We start from the raw sequence: 22,390 nt of genomic DNA, 5'->3' as shown, positions 1-22,390 counted from the left end.
CATTATGGTCCTCCTTTCAAATTCAGTCTAAAATATATAACATCAAGGACATGACAGATTCCTTTATCAGCTCTGATGAGACAGTGACCTTTAAGCTACTGTCTTCTATCTCACACTAAATAAGGGGCCAGCACTTCTGCTGTCTTCTGTGTGTCACCCTTGTGAATCCCGTACAGCCTTTTCTACTGTGTCACTGCCCATGGCCCTTCAAGAAATACAATAATGAATATTACATGGCCTGGGAAATTAGCAACTCTAAGCAGCAGCAAGTTCTCTTCAAATGGGATTTTTTGTCTTTCATATAGCTATATTTTTCAAGTATGGAAATAGAATTGTCAGATTTATTTAGACAGCTGAAGAAAGCTATTTAATAAATAAGCTATTATTGCAGTTACATGTGAGTCAGACTACAAAATTTTGTTCTATGCATGACTTTTTTATTAATAGTATTATCTATTTATTTGTTTATTTGTAGAGAGACGGTCTCACTACGCTGCTCAGGCTGGTCTCGAACAAGTGCCCTTAATCACTTAAGGCCACCTAGGCCTCCCAAAGTACTGGTATTACAGGTATGAGTCACTTTGCCTAGACTGACTTTTTTTACAAAAAGAAACTTCACAAAGTAAATAAAACTTCCAAGTGTGTGGTCAATGAGAAATAGAAGATGAACATAGAATTGTTCCTTATGAGATAATAAGCTATTTAAAAATACAATTATGTTATCTTAGTTTTATTTTACATACTCGTATGCTTTATACATAGAAGACACCTAAGAAATGTTTCCTGAATGAATAACACAAATTTCAGTTTTTTATTGACATTACCAAAGTTTCTGTCAGATTTTTAAATGAAGTTGATTAAAAATACCAAGAGAACAGTTTTTAACATCTCTGGGTCTAAGTCCAGGGCACATCCAGGGGACAAGCAGAGAGTGGCAATGTCATATGGTCTTCTTTTTATTCACTGTACATATCTCTGCTATTTGATACACTTACTGCAATGTCAGAAAAGTGCAAAATAAGAAACACACTGTAATTTGTTCTTGGGCAATATCTACTATCTTCTAATTTGGGGGATAAGAAATCAAATAGAATGATACATTTTATTATGTCTGTAGAATTGGATTAAAAAAGCATAGTTTAGACCATGTAGTTCTTATGCTCCTGAAATTCTAACCTATTCCTTATCTTTAAAAACATAAGAAATAAAGCAAATAGTTTTCTCATTGGAGCCTTTCACCAATGTCAAATTAAGCATCAGAGAATTTGATAGGGTTGAACACTCCTGCTCCCGTTTTCACTCCTGTTGAGCTGAGTATTTTCTCCCCACATTTCCAATTCTAAGATCATATCTTTCTGATTGCCTTCCTGAGCCATCAAGAGCACAGGGTAGATAGAAATCACTTTTGCACTTGCACTATAGGGGTCAAAATGGTCAACCACAAAATCAGTAACCTAGGATGACTTTCTTAGGAAGGCATCCCAGTTGTGTACATACCCCAGGACCTCTTTCTCCAGCTTCTCCTTTTTGAGCGTCGCCCTGTGACAAACAAAAAACAGTCAAAATTCCACAACCCTGAAGAGTGACTGGTTGCTCAATAAAATGCATTATACAGAAGATTAATAGCTTAGCCCAATTAGGAAACATCTTTAGTCTTTCCCATTGACATTTTACCCATGCAATCTAGGCAAAAAGAAAAAAAATAGCAACTCAGATAAACTTTGCCCTTTGGAGTGAAGCCAGATGTGTAGGGTGCAGGATCCAGGTACATTTTCACAGCTTACGCCACATCCCGGTTGAACAACACAGCCGTTGTTCTCAAATTCAGCATTATAGTCACTTGGAGCCAGTCACTCTGGTTTTTCTCTAAGGGGCTTTGGAATGTTTTCCAAAATGTCCTCAAAAGTAATTGCTTGATTTCAGCAAGATTTAAGAAAATATATTCTGTGGCACAAAATTACAAACCAAAGAAATAAAAGGTGAACATACATTTCTAATGGGTATTTAACACAACAAAAAGAAGACATGATGGCATCAGTTTGAACGTACATAAGATGAGCGAGTATAGGGTTGTTTGGTTGTGCATGTGTGTGTATGTTGTAAAGCTATCCAAGGTTGCTATATTCCCTTTCCTTGACAAGCAGACAATTGCCAAAAATACTTTTATGCATTTAACTTACGATTTTTTTTCATTACCTCCCTAAAAATTTTCTAATAGGGCTGTTTTAGAGTTCATTTATGAGTTAATTTTTAATAGTTAACTTTGTTAGTACTCGAGTGCCTCTTATATATTGCTCCCAAACTATTTGTGTCAAGTTACCTGCAATGAAAAGCAAACCAGTTTCGCTGCCACATTGCTATAATTAGTTATTATTGTTTTAATATTGCTGTGTTAATTACTATAATGAAAGAAATGTTTTTAAACTTCAAAACACACACAAAAACAAACGATGTGAACTAGAAAACCAAGAGAAAAAAAAATCCTCATAAGTATCACTACTAAAGGATATCTCATTCTATTTAAATTTATTTTATTACCTAATGAAATTAAATGTGCTTTTACTTTTTTCTTTACTAGTTTTGTTTTCTCTCTTGAAAATTGTGTTCAGAAATTAACTCAGTGTGCTATAGAAATTAAGCCAATGTCCATTACATTTGATGCAAATATTCCCTGATATTTCTATTTCTTTAATATTCCCTCCTTATATTAGGCCATTCTTATGCTGCTAACAAAGACACACCTGAGACTGGTGTCTTTATAAAGGAAAGAAGTTTAATGGCCTCACAGTTCCACAGTGCTAGGGAGGCCTCACAATCATGGAGGAAGGTGAAGGAGGAACAAAGCCACATCTTATAGGATGACAGGCAAGAGAGCATATGTAGGGGAACTTCCCCTTATAAAACCATCAGATCTCATGAGACTTATTCACGATCACAAGAACAGCATGAGAAAGACCCGCCCCCCATGATTTAATTACCTCCCACCAGTCTCTCCCACCACATGTGGGAATTATGGGAGCTACATACAATTCAAGATGAGATTTGAGTAAGGACACAACCAAAGTATATCACTTCTTTTTCTTTAATTATTATTTTTTCATTACACAGAATTTTGCCTTAAATTTTCACATAGTTATATCTACTTTTCTCTTTGTGATTCCTGCTGTTGCTCTTGAACTTGGAACCAAAATCCTAACAATGATCTGAACAGGTGAATGTTTTCTTTAAAAGCCTAGGAAGTTTTTTATTTTTTTATTTTTTTGGTAGGTACTCAGAGAAAAGAATTGGAGAAGTACTTGAAGATGCTCTGGGAGTGAGAAACCATCTGGTGGCTTTTCTATTATTATTGTCAGTTATTCATTAAAAGTAGACCCATTAAAAGCACAAGTGCCAATGTCAGTTTGATATGGAACACTTATTAGCAGTTAATGAAACACTGTCCTAAATAAGATGGGCTGCTATCGTTTAAGTACTAGTTTCTGTTTATTTGATGTCCCCAGGTTTCCTAAACTTACTGACTAAAATGTTCATATGTTACTCAGAATTTGTGAATACAAGCTAACAGAAATAAGATAGATAATATAGGAAGTGGACATCCTGTACTCTTCACAAAAGTTGTCAGATTTTTGCCATATACTACAATGCTTTTTATTTTTAAAATTGTTGTTTTAAAAAAAATCTAGAAGGAGTTATGCTGGTTTAAAGAAAAGCTGTTTATTCATTTACCGGGCTTCCTTTTGGTCCTCGCTCACCTTTGATACCTGGGTTTCCATGTGTACCCTGAAGGCAAAGGGAAAAAATATTATTTTAAGTAGGTATTCTATTGTTTTCTATACTTTATAATAATTTCTGATCAGTTTTGTCTCCTAGAATGAGGGTGAATTGTAAAACCTTTACCTGCCAAGCAGAAATTCAACTCTCTTCTCCCTTTTTCTACACCGGGAAAACCACTGTCGTGAATTGGCAGATTTTCTACATTTGCTCAAAAGAGAATAATGTTTCTCTCTTCCCACCAATTACTTCTTCCCAAAACAATTACTTCTCAGCAGTTTTGAAAACAAAATCAAACTCATGCAAAGATTTAAAAGAGTAGCTGCAACAGGCCAAAGGATAGGAGTTGTTCCCAACCTCTCTTCCTTGTGGGTCACTTCTACAATTCCCCTCTGTTGCTCACTTTTAAAAGGACCAGGCCAGCTTGCTTGCCTTTGGTCAAAGAGGTTCTGATATCCAGGAGACAATCTCAAAAGATGGGAGAAAGGAGCTCTGTTATCGTGTTCCAGAAAAGCATTTTGTTTTCCTGCTCCTAATCAACCAAAAAGCTTGCTTTTCTGAGAACTGGTGTTGGGGGTACTCGATAAATGTTAAATGACATATTCTGTGGCTTATCCCTAAAATGTGACAAGAATGTGACAAAATTGTCAGGTGCTTAGCAAGAATGCTGAGCTTTCTTACTGTTCATTTTAAAACATAAAGAAATATTCCTTACCCTGGCCATTTCTTGGTGTAATGGGGATAAACGAAGACTTTATATGAAGGGATGGCTAAACCTTTGCTTTAGCCAAAGTCAGCTTCTACTGGCTGCCCCATTATCATATAATGCATCTAACTTTGCATTTGAGGAGAAAAAGATCCCTTGATTGGTAGGATGGTTTGAAAAAGTGTAGGCTTTGGATCCGAGTCTCAAGGTAAAATTTGTCACCTTCTAATACATTCACAATACACATTCCCCTCCTGGCCCCAAATACAAGCATTAGTTGAAAATTTTTATCCATGCGTTTTGTGAGACTCTCCATAGGGCTTCTTCTGAACCCTAAGGATGATATTTGTAATTACACAAATAAATAGAAGACTGAATAAGCACGTGGATGCTTTATGAAGATAAATGTTAAAAAAGTGCTCAGCATTTCCAGTGATCTAGATGTCATTTCAAATGCCTTCCCAGTACAGACATGGCACCTACAAGTTATTAGGCCAGAATATAAAGAAAGCACTCCTTCCTGGATTATCTTATCAAATGATGAATCATCATAGTAAATCCTGCCATTTATTTTTGGTTGCCACGTGCTTACTTCCATTTCACAGAAGTCACCCTAATCCCCCAAAGCATCGCGACCAGCTTCCTGTCCATGAGGCCACATGGTGTTGCTGCTGCACTGCTGCATTCGTGTGAAGCCAACATTTAACTTTCAGAGAGGCTTATGCTTCTTGTTTCTAGTGGGATAAAGCTTTGCTTAAAGCACGGATTATTTGTATTAGCTTTTTCTGTATTCAGTTCACTATTGAGAAATTCTGGCTTCAATTATTTTACGAGGAGGGACATAAATGTCCTTTGTGGGAACAACTTCAAAACACTCCTGCCCTCAGTTCAAGTCAGTAAAATCCCAGGCTTATTTCTAAGGATAGAATGCGTCCCTTTAGAAATAAAAGAAAGAAGTAGCATTTCCATTTTTGCTGCCATTTCCAAGCAATTGCTTTTCAACAGTGCAAAATAGCCCCAATGTTTTCAAGAACGAGTAGAGCTATCATTGCTAGGACTTTCTGACTTAAGTTCAAAGTAGAAATATACTCACAGGAGGCCCTGGATCACCTGGATCTCCCTTCTCACATTCACAAATCTTGTGTTCACACTGAATCAATAATGAAATATGATATTAACACACAGTGAAATATAGCATTTCGAATTGTATTCAGTATATAACCAACTGGAACACTTTCTAAGAAATTTTACCTTGCACATTTATGGAGGTTTTGCTCTCTCCATTAAATTATTCTAGGCAAATTTATACCTATCAAGAGCCAGCTAACAAAATATTATTAAATTTCAGTATAGTTAAATAAAATAGACATCCCATCAAAAATACATATATAATATATAGATGCCAGTTAAAAGGAGAAAATAAATATTTTCAGTGGACTTTTAGAATTTCTGCTGCTTCTCTTCTACATAACACATCAAAGCTCAATAATATAATAATATTAAATGCTCCTTTACTAGGCAAAGGAAAACATTCGACTTATACCATATTTTACTAATTCTAAGATGCACCTTCTTCCTCATTTTAACAACTCTGAAATCAGAGTGAGTCTTACAATAGCTGTTGATCAGGTTCAGTCATGACAAAGTAGTTGCTTTTTGCACATGCACTTCAAAACTTACAGAATGAAATGGAAGAAAATTCCAGAACATTCTTAAGACATGCTTCATCACCAATGCTTTCGCTGGCATAGAAGTCAGTATTATGTGGAAAAACAAGGACATCACCAACTCAGACAAAAAATGATTCAGAAGATTTACCAGGGATGTCTAATCTTTTGGCTTCCCTGTGCCACATTGGAAGAAGAATTGCCTTGGGCCACACATAAAATACACTAACACTAACGATAGCTGATGAGCCAAAAAAAAAAGAAAAAAAGAAAAAGTCCATGCATACATTTTATAACGTTTTTAAAAGGTTTATAAATTTGTGTTGGTCCACATTCAAAGTCGTCCTGGGCCGCACACAGCCTGCAGGCAGCAAGTTGAACAAGCTTGATTTAGACTGTGATGTGAAAAAGTTTTAGAAATAACCAAGTTATTTTGCTTACATATTCCCTTATATGTATATATGAAAGTGATACAGGATTTTAAAATCTACGTCCAAAATGTCTAAAAACTTCTTTCTATATGTGTAAAATAAAAATTACAATTAATAAGAAGACACTGTATCATAGTTAAGTTGGCAAGGGTTTTTTTTCTTTCTTTTTTTTTAAACAGAGTCTCGCTCTATCACCAGGCTGGAGTGCAGTGGCGATCTTGGCTCACTGCAACCTCTGCCTCCTGGTTTCAAGTGATTCTCCTGCCTCAGCTTCCCAAGTAGCTGGGACTACAGTCATGCGCCACCACCCCAGCTAATTTTTTTATATTTTTAGTAGAGATGCGGTTTCAGCATGTTGGCCAGGATGATCTCGATCTTCTGACCTCGTGATCCACCCACCTCGGCCTCCCAAAGTGCTGGGATTACAGGCGTGAGCCACCATGCCCGGCCGTTTTTTTTTCCTTTCTTAATGGTCCATAACATAATGGTATATCTGAACATGTACAATTTAATTAAACATGGTGCGCTACAGGTTTGGTTAACTCCTATTATTTTATGCAATGATAGTGTAAATTTCCTGATGTTAAATAAGCAGCTCATTGAACAAAGTTCAGATGTTCCAAACTCTTTCTTTTAAGAAGTGCATGTCCAGGACATGACTCCTCAGCAAGCTGATGATTGTCTATTGTGCTAAGGCCCATTCAATCTTACTGGCCAGATTCCTTTGCCACATGGTCTGGTTGCCATCATCAGGCTGCCTTTTCTTTACAATAAGGAGAATGAGCTCAAAGTCAATTGTCTGGCAGCAGGGGATGACTCTAAACTCTGTCTCTTAGCTGGGAACCCTCTGCCTAACCTAGCCAACACTAGGAACACCCCCCAAAATAGAGGACCTGATGTGGCTGATGTCAGATACATGCTTAGAATAAAGGAAGCACATCAAAGTAAGCAACAACTATGTGGTTTGCTTATGACTGATTTCTAAAATCACTCCTGGAATCACATTCAATATTTCCTACTTTTTCCAAATTTTCCAACTTGCATTGAATATGGTAGTATAAAAGAAATCAGATGGCTGCCTCAGAATAGAGTGGCTCATTTTAAAAGAACTAAGCTTTTTTATTTAGTCACACTTAATCTTCTAATATGAATTATAATGCTGATCTGATAATCCAGGTTTTTAGAGTAATTCGTAGTAATCAAAGCATGTGATGCTTACCTTCTTTTCAAATAAGATATCCTACAAGGGAAAAAAGAATGAAGCATTAACTCAATTCATAGTTCTGCTTTCAGCTACTTATTAGTCATAATTATTCCCCATGGCATATGAAGTTTCCACAATTCAGCCTTTTTGTAAAAGCAATGAAGCCAACCAATCAACCACCCAAGGAGCAGTTCCAGCCATGTAATAATAGGAGATATAACTACCATTAAAAATTAATCTATATTTTCTAGGAACTTCATCTTACTGCATTCTATGTTTTATCTTTTGTTTTCTTTATCAGCTCTGTAATCTCCATAATTTGACTATAAAGTTAATCAGTCATAATGAGAAAGCTCTCACTTTTACATACAAAGACTGAGGCAGAATATATAATTTTATATTTTCAATTTTTTCCATCCTTATCCACATATACATGCATCTATTTTTCATGATTTATTTTTCAAGATTAAAATAATATAGTCATAACTTCATGAAATATTAATGGGTGTTAGATCATATTAAAACTCAAAAAGAGAAAATTACAAAGTCCAGTGACATTTTTTGAGATGGTCTGAATTATGAGCAGACAAAGATTTCCATTATTATGATCACTAGGAGAAGGGTCTTCTATTTCAAATTTGAAAAGCCTCTAATATGGTACTTTATTTATAGAATTTCAACATAAGCAAAGAAGATACTCAACTTTTAAATTTAAACAATATTAGGAATAATATTATGGTAAAAATTTTGAACAGTTCATAGTAATATGCATTACTTATGTAAAGACGACCTACATTTATAACTGGCTACCTTAGGAAAAAAATTAAGTTATAGAAAAGTAATAAATATTTCATAATAAAAAGTGATCATTATGAAAAACAAAAAAACAAATATAATGAGTCTTAGAAGTCAATCAGACTCAACCTCTTGCTTTGCAATAAGGAAACATGGTTCCACCATAATGTGACTCAACCAAGGTAACACACTTGGGCTGTGCCTCCTGACAGTCTTCAGTGCATGTCATATGTACCATACAGGAATGAATTAGCCAGAATATTTTTCAAAACTATTTTAAATTTATAATTTTGCAGAAGTGTCAGGATCTTGTTTTTGTCCAACACCTAGGCCTCACTACCATACTTTAATTCAGTGGGATATTACCTGATAAGTGCACTGAAGGCCATGTTGGAAGTCAAACGCTGGTAAGAAACTAACCTATGTTTACATATAGAATTAGTACTTTCTTAACCTAGAAATTATATATCAAATCAGTGCCTAATGATTTCATCTGAAAGGGTAATTTACATACGATAAAATAGAAAGATGAAGGAACAAGCACTGGAATATTTGTTGCAAGATATTAAAAATGCAGAAGCTAACAAGGAAGTTAAATAAGAGTATGTAGCTTTATGAAGGATGCTGCATCCCTTCAGTTTTATTTTTACTTTATTTCCATACAAACTAATAATATAGAGGGACGAGATAACAAAATGCTTTAAGTGGCTATAATTATTTAATAGGGAAAAAATTAGGCTGGGAATTAAGTGTCATTCTGGGTTTCCATCCTGTTTCAACCATTAACTAGCTATGTGGCCTTGGACAAGTCATACAATCCTTCCAGGTAGTTTTCTCCACATATTAAAAAGGATAAAGTTTGACTACACGATCTCAGGAGCTATAAAACCCTAGCCACAGACACTATGTACAAAATTTAGAGTCTGACCTACCACCCTTCCCAACCAAACGATTTAAAATTACTAGCCATGTAAATCCAGGCTGAAAGCAGATGAGATACTTGTATCTTTAAGAGCTAGGAGGTCCTATGGAGAAATAGGAACTCAGATACACTGATAATTTTAGTTAAAATAGTATTACCCTCTGTAGAACATTTGGCTATGCCTACAAAGCTGAAGATGGACATGCATTACCACTAGGCTGCCAGGACAATTCTTGCTTTCGCCTGTTATCCTGACATCCTTTCCAGACACACCACAGGGAAATTCTTGCTCTTGCACATTTCAGCATTCGTTGTTTTTTGTAATGAAAAACTGTAAATAAAATAATTGCCAATAGTGGAATGGATCAGTAAATGAAATACTACTCAGCAGTTAAAGTGAACGCATTGGATCTACGCCTTTCGACAACATTTCCAAAAAAAAATTGAGTGCAAAAGCAAGTTGTAGATAGATACGTACAATATGATCTGATTTATTAAAATATGTAAAATATTTCAAACCACGTCAGAGAGTGGTTTCCTCTGGGAGAAAGAGAGAGAAAAGAAATTCAAAAGAGGTTCAACAGAGGCAGTAAAACAACTAATAATTCAAGTCAAATTGTAATATTTAAAAACCACTACTGAAATAAAGAAAAATTTAAATTTTTGTCACTTTACAATCTTTTTACAATGAACAATGTCTTTTTTTTTTTTTTCTTTTTGAGATAGAGTCTCACCCTGTCACCTAGGCTGAAGTGCAGTGGCAAGATCTTGGCTCACTGCAACCTACACCTCCCGGGTTTAAGCAATTCTCCTGCCTCAGCCTCTGGAGTAGCTGGAATTATAGGAGCGCACCAACATGCCAGCCTAATTTTTGTATTTTTAGTAGAGACAGGGTTTCATCATGTTGGCCAGGCTGGTCTCAAACTCCTGATCTCAAGTGATCCACCCGCCTTGGCCTCCCAAAGTGCTGGGATTACAGGTGTGAGCCACCACACCCAGCCACAATAAGCAATATCTTAATCAGTTTTTAAATTCATGAATTCAGCTCTTACTGTGTCTGATGTGTAATTTTACACTTCTTTTCAGTTCTTTCTTTTAAAATTCAATTTCTGCTTTGCCATATTGCTCTTTAGAAATATGTGGCATAAGGCTTAAAACCATAGCAATGCAAAAAACTATTTTTGGAACTCATTTAAATTTGTGTTTGCTGGAATTTATATTTCTATGGAAACAAAAATGAACCCAAAACTACACAATAGATAAGACTGTTTCAAACAAAGAACAAAGTCCCATCCCTGAGGGCTCTTATAGGCTATAAGCCCCAGGAACAGAGGACAACACACAGAAACCCGAGTAGGAAGGAGGTCCTAGGCCAGGGGCGGGGGAGCCAGTAACAAGATGGCTTCTTGGAATAGATGGGTTTTCTGGATGGTTTTGAAGAGAGGAATGCAAAGGGCCACCCATTGATGGTATGCTGTCCTATATGTCAAAGTTTAGGGGGAAAAAAGTCATAAGGACTAGTGTGGGCAATAAGACAAAGGAGGCAGTTAGGAGGGACATTTAAAGGGAGTGGACAGAAGGGCCCACATGGACAGAGCCGGAGGCCTTGGGAGGTGGCGAGGGCTTGCACCCAGGCAGGGAAGCAGGCTGCAAGGAGAACTGTGTCAAAACCTGAGAGGAGGGCATGTTCGATGACAGACTGTGGGGATGCTTGAGTTTCAATGAAAAGGATAAATAGGGAAAGGGTCTCATGACAGCAAAAGAAAACGCAGTCAGAATTTCATTAATGGATCCATATATATGGCATATATTCACATATATTATATATGTGAAACCAGAATGCTAGAATGGAGCCACCAATTTTTCAAGGAGTATAAGGTCTATGCTACGAGAAGGGGACAGAAAACATGTGAGGAATGGACAAATATCATAGCACGTAGAATGACAGTAAAGCACTTGGTAGGCAAGTAGAACAAACCCTGTGACAAAAAAATTCAACTTAAAATGGTAGCAAAACAGCCACTATAAAATCTAAAACAGAAAACAAAAATAAGGCCCTAAACAGAGGAAGTCTTGAAAAAAATGGAAAGTGATCATAATTAATAGATTAACAAAGCATAGAATTCTAAAGATGATATAGACATCATCACATTGATCTCTTCTTGGTATGTGAGGGAGGGAATACCTTAAATTTATGTTTTTAAAAAATATCTCAGAAAAAAAAGACAAATTTGTCACAATCCTTATTTCCATAAAGGCTTTTTAAATATTTAACATCAAAGGCAAGAGAGGGAAAAAATTGTTTTTAATTTTCACATATCCTCTCTTACTCTTCTACAGGACAAAGTAATATATACCCAAGACCACTCCAGCCTGGGCGGCAGAGCAAGACTCCATCTCAAAAAAAAAAAAAATATATATATATATATATATATATACACACACACACACACACCCAGGACTTTGGGTTGTGTTTCTTTGGTTTCAATACTATCATGTAAATTATAATAAAATAGCAGCAAAAATATATTACATGTCTCCTTCAATTTGGAATCAAGTCTCTTTTGGGTAATTCAGAACTAAAATGTTTCTATAGGGTTCTTACATGATAATTCCTACTAGAGGCATCAAGGAATTTACAATTATTTGATTTGTCTCGGCTCCTGAAGAATCCATTCATTCTGTATACTCATGTCCATTAAATTCCACTAAAGTCTATTCTACAATAAAAGGGAGTAAACTTCTGATACAGAAAACAAGCCTGATGAGTTTGAAAATCAGTATGCTGGGTACGAGAAGCCTGACACAAAAAGAATACATACTATTTGAGTTTGTATAAAATTCTAGAAAGTATACACTAATCTAGAGTCACAAAAGTCAGATCAGTAGCTCAGGAGCAAAGGAGGTCTTACAAAGAGACATGAGGCAATTTGGGGAGGTGATGGAAATGTTCTCTGTCCCAATTTTGTTGGTAGTTTCACACGTGCGTACCTATGTCAAAAGCTCATGGAATTGTGCACTTTAATTTGATGCAGTAGTATACTTAAATCACACCTAATTAACTTATTTAAAAAGTCAACTACATAATTATTTCAAAATAAAAAGTTTAAAAATTCAACTAAAGATGTAATACAAAGGGATTAAATAAAGAATTTTTCCAATGATCTCATCAAGAGTCAAGTTCTGGGCCAGGCGCTGTGCCTCACACCTGTAATCCCAACACTTTGGGAGGCCAAGGCGGGTGCATCACCTGAGGTCAGGAGTTTGAGAACAGCCTGGCCATCTCTACTCAAAAATAAAAAAAAAAAAAAAAAATTAACCGGGTGTGGTGGCAGGCGCCTGTAATCCCAGCTACTTGAGAGGCTAAGGCAGGAGAATCGATTGAACCCCGGAGGCAGAGGTTGCAGTGAACTGAGATGGCGCTGCTGCACTCCAGCCTGGGCGGCAGGAGCGAAACTCCGTCTCAAAAAAAAAAAAAAAAAAAAAGTCAATTTCTGCCTTCTAGATGGTGGCAATTTGAAACATTGAAAGTTGGTATACCATTCTTTGAAGAGCCTAATAAGCACTTTGGATCCTGGAAGTGTTTGGAAAGCAGCACCTCCTTCTAAGAAGCGGTTTATTGATGGAGCTTCCATCTGAACAAACAAGTTGAAATCACAAATGCTAAACAAACAAGTTGAAGTCACCGGATGCTAAGGAAGAGCAGTATTATTCAGTGATTTTCTGGTTCCCCAGGAACAGACAAACAGTTTTGCTTCCAGTCTACTGCCAAAAGCCTGTGTTCTCAGTGAAGAAAGTGCTCTCAGCGAGGCAAGTGCTCTCAGCGAGGGTGTATCTGGTGGGAATATGAACAACCTGAGCCTAGATATGAGGCCAAAAAAGGAGCTGCCTTTCCTGCATCTTCTATGGTCAGCTATTATCCATCTTAAGGGTAAAGATGAATAAGTACCAACAGCCTACTCATGATCACATCACCAGGATTCTCTCCTGCACCTGCTGGAGCCCTCCGTTTTATGTTTAGTGGTAAGGACCCCTTAAGTCATGGCACAGGCAAGGTTAAGTGTTAGCCAGGAACCACTACAAATTTCCTTTTCATGCAAAAGAGCTGCTCAGAATGAGCGCTTACCTTGAGCACTGCAGGGCTGGGGCCATCAGCTCTATCTCTGATCTAGGCATAACTCTCCCATTTACCCCGAATCCCCAAGGAAAAAAGGCTAGAAACAGTAGTAATTTTAGAGGAGGGCTGCTACTAAACTGTTTTAGAGCAGTTCTGATTGAGAAAATCTTTTTTTTAAAAGCAGTTACTATTTCCTCTCTCAATATGCTTTTATAGGGTTAAACATGCAAACTGTGAGGTCTTCACTGGTCTTAAATTTTCAACTACAAAATGGGTATAATAACAGTACCTACATCATAAGATTGTGGCAAACATTGAACAAAATAAAATATATAAAGTGAGCAGGAAAATGCCTAATACAGAGAGAGTACTCAATACATAAGAGCTATTATTTAGGTAAGAAAACCTCAGATCTTATACTGAAAACAACAGGGAGTTAAAAAGTAAGAGTAATGTTGAGAAAAGGATCAACGGATAAGACAAAAGGAGCAAAACAGTCTCTGAAATAGAGCCTGAGTTTTCTATGCAAGCTGTAGAAAACAGCCATACGAAATGCTCAGTACATAAAGGACACATAAAGGACACTTTTGCCTTCCTGTCTCAGGAAATCAAAGAAATCCAAGTTTTGAAGAAAATCAATTTTTAACATTCAGCCAATCAGCCAATTTATCTCTAGGAGTTTTCTCCTTGAGATATATTGCGAAGAGGGATTTCCTTTTGATTGTGGTGCCGTGTGTTTTACAAGGCAGCAAGGAAAGGCTTTTACACACAGCTGAGCAACAAACAAAGAAAAACTGACCAGACCAATCAAGTGGGACTCATTGATTTGATGGTAGAAACTGTTGATTGACTGCAGGTTGCAGATGATTTTAAATTGGATGGGCTTGTGAACATCTAAGAAACAAGGAGGTAATTTTAAAAATTGGAAGTCTGTGAACTTTGAGTAGCATAATATAACGATAGGTGAGACAGAGTCAAAAATACTCATTTAGAAGAGTAAGAATGTCAAAATTATGTCAAAAATATCTGTATAGACATGGAATGGGAAAAGACCAACTTAGTACAAATATAGCCTAACACCACAAGTTGAAAACAACCTGAATATAAGTCAGCAATGTTCATGATTGTAGGCTGTATAAACAGGAACCTAAGGTATATGATTGGAAAGTAACCCCTTCCAAAATCCTCAGCATCAGCCAGCAATAAAGTTAAGAATGCAATTCCAGGGAATTAGCCTGGAGGTTTTCCAGATTATCTGGAGTAAACTGCCAAGAAAGTGGAGTGACACTTCAGAATGATTCTTCTTTCTGTTTTCAAGGTGAATTCTCATTTTCTCCATCTTTTTGACCCAGTTTCTCTTCTTATGGAATTTACAACAAATATGTCAATATTATGTTGATAACTGTATATCAACCCATTATGTACCTACCAGGCGATCTTGAATTTTATCTACAAGTGTTGGATCACTCAACAGTAAAGGGGGTTCGCTGGATGAATCCCCAGAAATCAAACGAAGTTTGGCTTCATTGACTACTGTAGAAAGTCCAATGGTGATAAACGATATTCCTGAAATTCTGGCATCTTCAGAAATACTTTGAACATCTGGATTCTTTGGATGGTCAATGCCATCAGTCATCAGCAAAGCCACTTTCACACCATCCTTACGCCCTTCTCTATTAAGTAGCCTAGTGGCATTGGAGATGGCATAATAAGAGAAGGTACCTTGCCCTATTAAATTCATAGACTTAACCTTCTGCTTAAATGTCTGCAGGTCCTTCCAAGAAGAAAAAGGTGGATCAATTTGGACAGAGCTGCTAAACTGAAGGGCTGCCAGTTTGATGTCATATTCCAAGGAACGACCAGGAGTCAATTGGAAAATCTTGTCACTCAAGCTATCCACAAAATCTTTCTGTTTATCAAAGAGGACAATTTTAGAACTTTCAGAGCTGTCCACGATGAAGACAATATCTATGAAACAAATGGAGCCTGAAACAGAGTAAACAGGTTAGGCAAAATAATTATTCATATCATGAAAGAAATTTGCATAAGGAAAGCCCTGAAGTGGTGTGTTGTATATTGTTTGGTGTTGAGAGCAGCGTGAGGAGAGTAAGAGAGACATGTTGGACAGAAAGCTTAAATTGTAAAAAACTAAATGTCTAAGTTTATAAATTATATTCTCCTTGTAAAATCATGCAAATTAAAATAAATAAGATATCATATATTCTGAGCATCTTTTCAATGTTAAACCTGCTGAAAGTGGGAGGAAATTGGAAGTCAAGATGCATCATATTTTAAAAATCCGACTAACACTGAGCATAGCTGTCTAGAAGTAAATGATACTCTAATTCTCAGGTTGTGTCATATTGGTGAGTCCCTATGTTTTTTTTAACTTACTTGAAATCAAGGTAGAAAATGACTATACCCCTTATACCAAGAGTAAGTGGGGAAGAAACCTAACTTAAACACAACTTAAGTTTAAATCCCAGCTCTGTATCTCACTAGTTAATTTGTCTATGGCCTTGAGTATGCCACTCAACCTCTTAAGACCTCATTTTTTTTTTAATCTATACTATGAGTAGTAATCTCCATCCTGCCTATTTTACAAGGTTACTGTGAGGCTCAAATGAGATAATAGGTGCACAAGTGCTCTTATTAAAACTTCTGATGTGCTATAAGTATGTCAGGTATATTAGCATCATATAATTTTATCAAAGTCGACTACCACATGTATACATGTATATGGCTTGCTATTTATATCAAATGCTATTTAGAAAAATTCACAAAAGTATTTTTAACAGGCTAAACTTAAAAACAAACACATTTATTTTTACCCTGGACATCACTTTTCCTTGCAAGCAAATTTGGCTTTGGTCCTTTCTTTCTTTGTCCGGATACTGTTTGACTCATAAACGCTGACAAAAGCAGGGTACAGAAGACAAAATATCTGTTCCACATTATGGTAGATGGTGAAAAATCATCTGCCTTGTAGCACCTTTAATAGAAAAGTCAGTTACAAATACTTTAATAAAATATGGTGTTTGTTATTTTAAAATTTCAAGCCAGCAGAGTTGAAAACTGTCATGTGACTGGAAAAAAAGAGGTTTTCATTCATATTTCTAGAAAAATATTCACATTGAGATTTTAAAAGATTTAAATCCAAATAAATCATGGTACCATGACCAAACATTTATTAGTGAGTGTTTCTACATATTCAAAGAACTATATTTAAGTATTCTTAATTCCCCATTGTATTATGAGGAGCATAGAGTTGGGAGAGCCATTTAAAAACATTTCATTCCCACTCTGTATGAGTACTGTGGTTCAGTCACAGGGTCTGCTTTGACATTTCCAAATTCTTCGGGGTGAATTCAGATTGCTATGTGGTCATTTCATTCACTTTCATTATAACTGATTCCTGACAAATCTAGTATTTTGTAGAATTGTAGATAACCACCACCCTTTCAGGCTTAATACTACACACATAACTTCAGTGAGTTCGGAGGTCAAAGTAAAAATTAAATTGCCCTTCTGTTTCCATAGAACCCCATTTCTCTTTTCTACCCTACCTTTGGAAACTTTGTCTCCACCAGGGGTTCAAAGCCGCATATCCAATGAATCAAAAGAATATGAGAGCAAAAAAAAATAGATTTGCTTAAAAGCAACACTTTTCTTCTAGGGATGGCTAAAAGAACTAGTGAACAGAAACAGGACTTAAAGCCAAGAAGCACCCACTCTGAATAGCCCTGTGAAACTATTTTTCTGGGTAGATTAACAATGAAAAATCTAATTCTATATTAAAATCCTCAATCTCCATCAGTCAATATGCCTAGCTACACACCAAATGGCTCTTAAACTCACAGATTTCCCTGGGAGGAGAAGACTCATGTGCCGCTGCCTCAGTATACCCAAGAGAATGGCAACGAGAAAGCTTATTTCAAATCAATATTTAGTATGGCTTAAAAATGCCTGCTGGCTGAAACTATATTGACTTCAGGAGTTCTGGAAAAGGAATCACATTTTCCTTCTTTGGCACCTTGCCTTTAGGGGATAAGAATCTAGGAAATCATGAGCACGATTTTTCCAGACTCTGAATAGAGGGTGGAAATATATGCAAAGGCAGTGAGGAGTGAGATGGAGACTGACTTTTTTCATACATGCCAGATGGATAAACCCCAAAGAGAAACAAAACTGTTGGGTTAGAAGAGAACCAATGGATGGCTTCATGCCACAGTCTGCTCCTCACATAGCATCATCCAGCTGGAAGTTTATTAAAAGAACTTCGGATAGGTATGATCAAACATCTTGGGTAGCAATTGGCCAAATGCCAACTGATCCTCAGACAATGTATACCAAAATGTAAAGAGAGCTGGGTATTAAAAACAAAACAAAACAAAACCAAGAAGTGTGCTAAGGAAACAGAACACACAAAGGCCGTCTCTCCTCAAGTTATCCCTTTGCTAAGCAAGGAAAAAAATTAAATGATGTACAACTTTAAGTCTGAAGGTTAGTGTAAAGATAAGGCTATATGAAAAACACAGTTGTTATTGCATTTTCAAAGGGGAAAGGGAATAACACCATGGCCATGGTATTACATATGACTTTTCTCTTTGGTTGAGTTCATACCATAAGGAACATCTCAGAAGTTCTGGAAACAAGAGACTGAGAATTGAATTCCATTGAGAACTGAGCAAGATTTTATAAGCAACATAATCAAGCAACTCTTCAAAACCCTTCATGTAAGGTTTTAGAAACACTGGCTTTAAATAAAGATTTATCTTTTCCCAAGACTAAGCACCTGCTGTTACTGTTTTCTTGGCATATAATCATGAATTCGTACCTGACCCCTGTATATATGATATTCACAAACATAACTTTTCCACTGATAATAATCACAATATATCATATTTTATTCTCATTTGCTGTGACATTTTTAATCTAGCGCTCCCAAACCAAAGTCTTGTTTTTCTTTCTGTTTCCCTATTGTAGCCAGAGGAAATTTTCATACCTCTCTAGTTTTGTTTCTCTAGTTTGTTAGTTCTACTGCTTCCCTGAAATATCTTTCTCCTTTATTAATTTGGCATCTTGAGAGCCCACTCATTTCTTATCACTTTTTACCATGTTTTGTTTTGCCTCTGTCTTTAATAATTCTCACCTTTCTCTCTTTCTGATGTCACATACAAGCAAAATAGGTTTCAGATAAAAACAGTGCCCTTAGTTAAGTGAAGGAAATGTGAACCTCTGTGTTTCCTATAGGTTAAATTTTATAAATGCAGAAACAATCATAATTTGTAATCAAATACCATATTTTTACTTTTGGCCTAAAATTTATTTGGGGTAAATATCAGGATCAATAAATAAATCCAAGATACTTTATTTTTTATAATTTTTCAAAAATAAAATGATCTTATAGCAGAGTTCACCAACTTTAGTTACAATGTTTGCATCTCAGTTTCTACACAAATATAAAATGATTGAATAAAGACTTCATTCAAATTGACAAATTAGCCAAGTTGTAAAGTATTCTATAACTAATTCTAAATTGTAAACCTTGTTCCAAATTGAGAAAAAGATGTCCTAAAATATATTAACATCATTGTAAAACAATTTAGAAGACTGTAAGTTAAAAATCAATTTCAAAATAACTTTAAATTTTAAATTTCTACATTTTAACAATGTTAATATTTTTCTAATAATTGATTTGAAGTAATTGCAGAGAACACAAACTTTTGGCAAGCTTTCTTCACCTAATAAGTATGTAAGTCATTTAGTCTTCCACAGTTCCTTGATGGTCCTGTCTGATTTCAAGTGACTAAAATAAATCCGTTATGTCTTACCTTATTAAGTTTGTCAAACAGGAATTAAAGACTAGTTGAGTAAATGCCAACAGCAAGGACTGTGGTAGGGGGTGAAGTTAGCTATTTGATATTGTTCTGTTCTGTGGGAAATAAAAGTCTTTGCTTTAGGATCTTTTGCAGTCTTTTATTCATGTTTATTCGACTAAGTTAAAGCAAGAGTGGTCAGGCATTTGGCCAGGGTGCAAGATCTGGGTGGGATCAGTAAGCAATTTAAAGGAACAGTGTCTTTCAGAATGAGACTGTGTTTTCCAAACTATTGTAAAAACAACTTGAGAGAACTTTCTACATTTTAGGCATTGGTTGACAGCCTGCCTTTTTTCTCATGCTATGTCCTTCTCTTTTTATTGCTACATTTCTTTGCCTGGGGGATGTGCTCTAAGATACTGGTTCTGAACATCTCTGTGAAGGAGTATAAATGACACCAGACTCAGATTCAAAGCTGTTTTTCCAAGAGAGGTAACAGTTTGATTGTTATTAAAGCTGAATGATGAGTACGTAGGTGTGCATTGTTCTAGTCTTTGTATTTCTGTGATTTTTGAAATTTTTTATAATAAAAGGTATATATAATATACAAGGAAAGAGTGGTCTGAGTACAGTCACAGTTCTGCCCCTGACTCTTATGGGGGCTTCAGTTTCCCACTTACGAAATGAGAGAGTGAATTTAATCATTTATTAAGATGTGTTCAAACTGTAACATGAGAGGTTTACAGCGGTTAATATTTTGGTCTCTATCTAGGAGAGGAGGTCACTGTGGTTTTTCCACTGTCTTTTTCCCTATTTTCTACCTTGTGGTTACAGCCCATATTAAGTCAATGTTTATCAGTGTAATATGTACTGCAAAGAAGCCACTTGACCCCTAGACAACTAACAGGCAGGCTTCTCCATGGACTTCCTCTGAAATAGAGAATAGCAAGATCATCCAAGAAAGCAATATAAATGTTCATGTTACGATTATTTAAAATGAACTTTCTTAGGCATTTTAATGTGTATGAATTTCCTTATTATAGCAATAATAGTCTCCAATTCATGGACACTTACCAGGTGCTAGGCACTGTCCTGAGTGCTTCACACCCATTACCTCATTTAGTCCTTCACAAGAACAACCACAGTCCTCACTTAACATCCTCCGTAGGTGCTTGGAAACTGTGACATAAAGTGAAACAATAGATAATGAAGCCAATTTTCCCATGAGCTAATTGATATAAATAAGAGTTAAGCTCCTATGGCATATTTCTACTCACAAAAACATCACTAAACCTCTAAATAAAGACTCAAAAAACCTCTAATATTAAACCTTGGAATAAATCTAAGCCATACATACATTTGTGAAAGATTGATAAAAACAAGATAACTGTTTACCTCCATATTCCAGTTCAGGGTCATGGTTGACCAGATCCTGTCCCAGCAGCTGAGGGTGCAAGGCAGGCACCAGCCCTGGACAAGATGCAATCCTGTCACAGGGTACTCATACACCCACCTACTCTCTCAGACAGGGACCCATGTAGACACACCAATGCACCTAAGAGCTGTGGGATGTGGGAGGAAACCCCAGGACCTGGAGAAAACCCACACAGACATGGGGAAAACATGTCAACTCCACACAGTCAGCCTGGTCCAGGAATTGATTTTTTTTCTCTCATCCAATGTTATAACAAAATGACATTGAACAAAACATTATTCCAGGACCCCTTGTACTTATAGTAGAAGTTGTAAGAATTCAAATTTTTCCAAGACGGAGGCAGAGAGAGGTTCTGTAACTTGTCCACTGTCATACTAAAACTAGAGAATGGCAAAATGAACTTTTAACTCAGGTTTATAAGACCTATGAGCCTCACTTATAACAACTACTGTGTCATTAAGTATCCATGTGAATGTTTGTGTTTCACTGTCTCCTCCTCACAAAACAGGTTTTGAGGAACTGAGGAAGTTTCGTGAGGCTTTGGTAACAGAAAGAAGAAACAGTGGGTATAATGCAGAAGTAACAGTGGAATTTCCTAGCGAACAACCATGTATTTACTTGGTAACCTGTGGGTGTTAATCACACTTTTTACTTTTGTGAGATGAGAATCAAGAGACAAGGAAGTAGCATCTTTTCAGATCAACTCTCTTTTTGCTGAGGCAGGTTAACAACATGCAGAATAATAATGCCACTAAGAAGCAAACAAGTAATTCCTGGATGGGGGAAATGGACTAAAGCCCTTCTGCTTTGGAGCTGTTTTGATTAAAGTTGGTAGGAGGTTGGAGTCCAGGTTACTCATCCATTCCCTTTCTCCAACATTAAATAGGGTAACTCAAACCAAAGATTTGCCACCTCTCATTCCCAAGCATGAAAATCAGCACTAAGTTGATTGGGAAGATTATGCAAAATAAAATCTTCAGTTTTGTCAATCTATAAAAGGCAATTAGTTTTGCACCCAGAGAAACAATGCGCCACCGCAATCCTAATCCCAACAGATGGTCTTGAATTAGTATGCTATTGGACACACAGCAGACCAAATAAGAGAACATGGATAACCCTAATGACTAGAAAAAGGCAATGTGGAGTCCATGCCCTTCTGACAGTTATTTTGTAGTAAAGTCTTTCTAGAAGAAATATAGCATACTATTTTCATTGTTACTACTATAAATAGCCCAGAGTAAGCACTCATATTTGTGAAATGAATGATTATTAGAAGTAATTTTTAGTGTTTATCAATCACTTGAGGTCTATGATACAATAAATTGCTCTTCTCCAAAGCTCTGCTAGATGAAAATCTTTTTTCAACTTTTTCAAATTCTTTGAATATGCTACTATAGTAGGATCTGCATTGTGTTTATTGATTCTAGTACCAGTGCCAACATCTTAATTTCAGTGGTGATGGTATTTTGGGGTCCTAGAATCATTTAAAAAGAGACAAGTCTGCTAGGACTTACATATTTCAG

General features: G+C 36.2%; 1 protein-coding gene across 2 annotated transcripts in view; it reads right to left on the bottom strand.

Annotated features, from left to right (window-relative positions):
• The window catches only part of COL28A1 (collagen type XXVIII alpha 1 chain), a 184,727-nt gene extending 164,942 nt beyond the window's left edge, over window positions 1-19,785 (bottom strand). For both annotated transcript variants that reach the window (XM_073009112.1, XM_073009113.1), the window contains exons 1-7: window positions 19,448-19,785; window positions 16,445-16,605; window positions 15,043-15,599; window positions 7,795-7,815; window positions 5,571-5,627; window positions 3,727-3,780; window positions 1,498-1,539 (exon numbers count right to left, since the gene is read on the bottom strand). In XM_073009112.1, the coding sequence (XP_072865213.1) occupies window positions 1,498-1,539; window positions 3,727-3,780; window positions 5,571-5,627; window positions 7,795-7,815; window positions 15,043-15,599; window positions 16,445-16,568 (855 nt within the window). In that variant the 5' untranslated portion in view covers window positions 16,569-16,605; window positions 19,448-19,785. The remainder of the gene's footprint in view (window positions 1-1,497; window positions 1,540-3,726; window positions 3,781-5,570; window positions 5,628-7,794; window positions 7,816-15,042; window positions 15,600-16,444; window positions 16,606-19,447) is intronic.
• Between the last annotated feature and the right edge of the window lie 2,605 nt (window positions 19,786-22,390).

The sequence above is a fragment of the Chlorocebus sabaeus genome, chromosome 21, assembly GCF_047675955.1.
Source record: "Chlorocebus sabaeus isolate Y175 chromosome 21, mChlSab1.0.hap1, whole genome shotgun sequence".
NCBI lineage: Eukaryota > Metazoa > Chordata > Mammalia > Primates > Cercopithecidae > Chlorocebus > Chlorocebus sabaeus.
Note: the sequence above shows the minus strand (reverse complement) of the source record. Positions and strands in the feature narration are given on the sequence as shown.